The following is a 2,690-nucleotide window of genomic DNA, read 5'->3' as shown; positions in this document are numbered from 1 at the left end:
CTGCCAGGTGATTTCCATCAGCGTCTTTCCTTCCACTCCATATATGGCTCTGTGGAACTTCCTTAGGACATCCAAGGCGACAGTCACGTTCCCCTTTAGGGCATAGTCCCTTGTGGGGTTAGCTCCAACCTTTGCACCTTGGAAGGTGATATGAGATGAGAAGACCCTTTTGGGCTTCTCAGGTTCCAGGTCAAAAACGATAAGTTTGCGAGCAGGTTTTTTCTCTGCAATTTTCTCCTCCTTCACCTCCTCCTCTTCCTTCTTCTCCTCCTCCTCCTCCTCCTTCTCCTCCTCCTCCTTCTCCTCCTCCTCCTTCTCCTTCTCTTCCTCCTCCTCATCCTTCTTCTTCTTTTCCTCCTTCTCCTTCTCCTCCTCCTTCTCCTTCTCCTCCTCCTCCTCCTTCTCCTTTTCCTCCTCCTCCTCCTTCTCCTCCTCTTCACTGGGAGAAGTTTCCTTTTGGAGCTTCTGCTCTTCCCTGCGGTTGTTGTCAGGGAGAGCCTCTTTGGCGGCTAGCAGCCAGCTCAGCACCTGACCCACACCAGATGGCCCTCCAACGACCTCCTTCTCCTCCTTATGTCCGTTGGAATCCAGGTCCTCTGCTGCCTGAACTACTTTGACTTCCTCTTCATTGACACTGACATCCTTTTGGACATCTTCCTTCTGTCCATTCATCTCGGTCAAGATTTCTAAACCTGACCTGTTAAGTCTCACTTTCCTCGTTCCAGGTCTGTTCAGTTCTTTCTTCTTATCTCTCCCTTCAAGTTCCTCCTTGAGCGAAGAGGTGATCTCATTTGCTGCAAGCAGCTCATCCTTCAGACCAACATTTTCTTTTGTTATTTGGACGATCGTCTCCTTTGCCATTTCCGTACTTGAACTTGTGTAATTTCCCTCACTGGTCAAGTTTTTCATTTTAGCCTCGGTCAGACTCATCTCCATCCTCTCTTTCTCTGTATTCATCTCTCCAATAATCCCCAATTGCTTCTCAATTGTATCTTCCAGTTCGTCAATCTTTTTCTCAAATACAGATTCCAACCGATGAATAGAGGCCACCTTTTCACCCTCAAGTTTTTCTAGTTCCTCACTCATTTCACGATTTTTTTTGCTCCATCTCACTAAATTTATGTGAATATTCTTCCTTAAGAGCTTTTAACTCCTCTAAGAGGCAGTTGTACCTTCCATTCCTGACCAAATCATTAACTCTAGCCTCAGTCAAGCTCATCTCCAGCCTCTCTTTCTCTGTTTTCATCTCTCCAATAATCTCTTCAAATTCTACAATCTTATCCTTGAATCTTGATTCCAACCAATGAATAGAGGCTATTTTTTCATCCTCAATTCTTGCTAGTCGGTCACACATGTCAAGATTTATTTGTTCCATCTCAATTAATTTATTTAGATATTCTCCGATGGAAGCATCTTATCAGATAATTTCTCATTTAGCTGATCGTTGGTTTCCTGAAGATCTTGCAACTTAGTCGAGAATTTTTCAATCTCGATTTCTTTTTCAATTTGAAGAGTTTCAATTCTTTGGGAGAGACCTAGAGTCTCTACTTTCAAATCCTCTATCTCCTTCACAAGTTTTGATTCCCTCTTAACACGGGCTTCATTTTCCCCGTGAACTTTTTCCAATTGACCATTTACTCCAGAAATTTTGTGGTCCTTCTCAGTTAAATCATCTAAATGATCGCCAATTGTAATCTCTCTATTAGAAAGTTCACTCTTTAGTTGTTCGTTGGTTATTTGCAGATCCTGCCTCTTGGTTGAGAAATTTTCAATTTCATTTTCTTTATCCTTTTGAAGAGTTTCCCATTCTGTTGGAGAGACATAGAGTCTCTACTTTCAGTTCCTCTATCTCCTTCTCAAGTTTTGATTCCCTCTTAACACGGGCTTCATTTTCCCCGTGAACTTTTTCCAATTGATCATTTAGTCCAGAAATTTTGTGGTCCTTCTCAGTTAAATCATCTAAATGATCGCCAATTGTAATCTCTCTATTAGAGAGTTCACTCTTTAGTTGTTCGTTGGTTAGTTGCAGATCCTGCATCTTGGTTGAGAAATTTTCAATTTCATTTTCTTTATCCTTTTGAAGAGTTTCCCATTCTGTTGGAGAGACATAGAGTCTCTACTTTCAGTTCCTCTATCTCCTTCTCAAGTTTTGATTCCCTCTTAACACGGGCTTCATTTTCCCCGTGAACTTTTTCCAATTGATCATTTAGTCCAGAAATTTTGTGGTCCTTCTCAGTTAAATCATCTAAATGATCGCCAATTGTAATCTCTCTATTAGAGAGTTCACTCTTTAGTTGTTCGTTGGTTAGTTGCAGATCCTGCATCTTGGTTGAGAAATTTTCAATTTCATTTTCTTTATCCTTTTGAAGAGTTTCCATAGCGTTGGAGAGACGTTGAATCTCTGTCTTCAGCTCTTTTTTCTCTTCTTCCAATTTAGATTCCAACTGGCATCTAGAGTGGACCTCTTCCCAGGCACTCTCCAGTTCTCTGTCCAAAAATTCAATTTGTTTTTCCATTTCCAGTTGAACATTTTTACCTAACTCTGCTTGTTCCTTTTCTTCCTCCTTTTTGGACAAGAATTTCCACAATAAGACATTTCCAGCCACAAACATACCTAGCATAGCAACACGGAACCAATTGCCACCACTCATTTGGGGAACAATAGTTCCATCTTCAGTTCCAGTGACGAA

The 2,690-nt window shown here is 41.4% G+C and overlaps 1 protein-coding gene across 1 annotated transcript; it reads right to left on the bottom strand.

Moving 5' to 3' along the window:
- Positions 1–1,389: 1,389 nt before the first annotated feature.
- On the bottom strand, positions 1,390–2,038 carry LOC137648236 (uncharacterized). The gene is made up of 2 exons (XM_068381159.1): positions 1,835–2,038; positions 1,390–1,788 (listed from the first exon to the last, which is right to left on the bottom strand). The coding sequence occupies exons 1-2, from the start codon at positions 2,036–2,038 to the stop codon at positions 1,390–1,392; spliced, it is 603 nt and encodes a 200-aa protein (XP_068237260.1).
- Positions 2,039–2,690: the final 652 nt, after the last annotated feature.

Source organism: Palaemon carinicauda, chromosome 10 (genome assembly GCF_036898095.1).
Source record: "Palaemon carinicauda isolate YSFRI2023 chromosome 10, ASM3689809v2, whole genome shotgun sequence".
NCBI classification, from domain to species: domain Eukaryota; kingdom Metazoa; phylum Arthropoda; class Malacostraca; order Decapoda; family Palaemonidae; genus Palaemon; species Palaemon carinicauda.
Note: the sequence above shows the minus strand (reverse complement) of the source record. Positions and strands in the feature narration are given on the sequence as shown.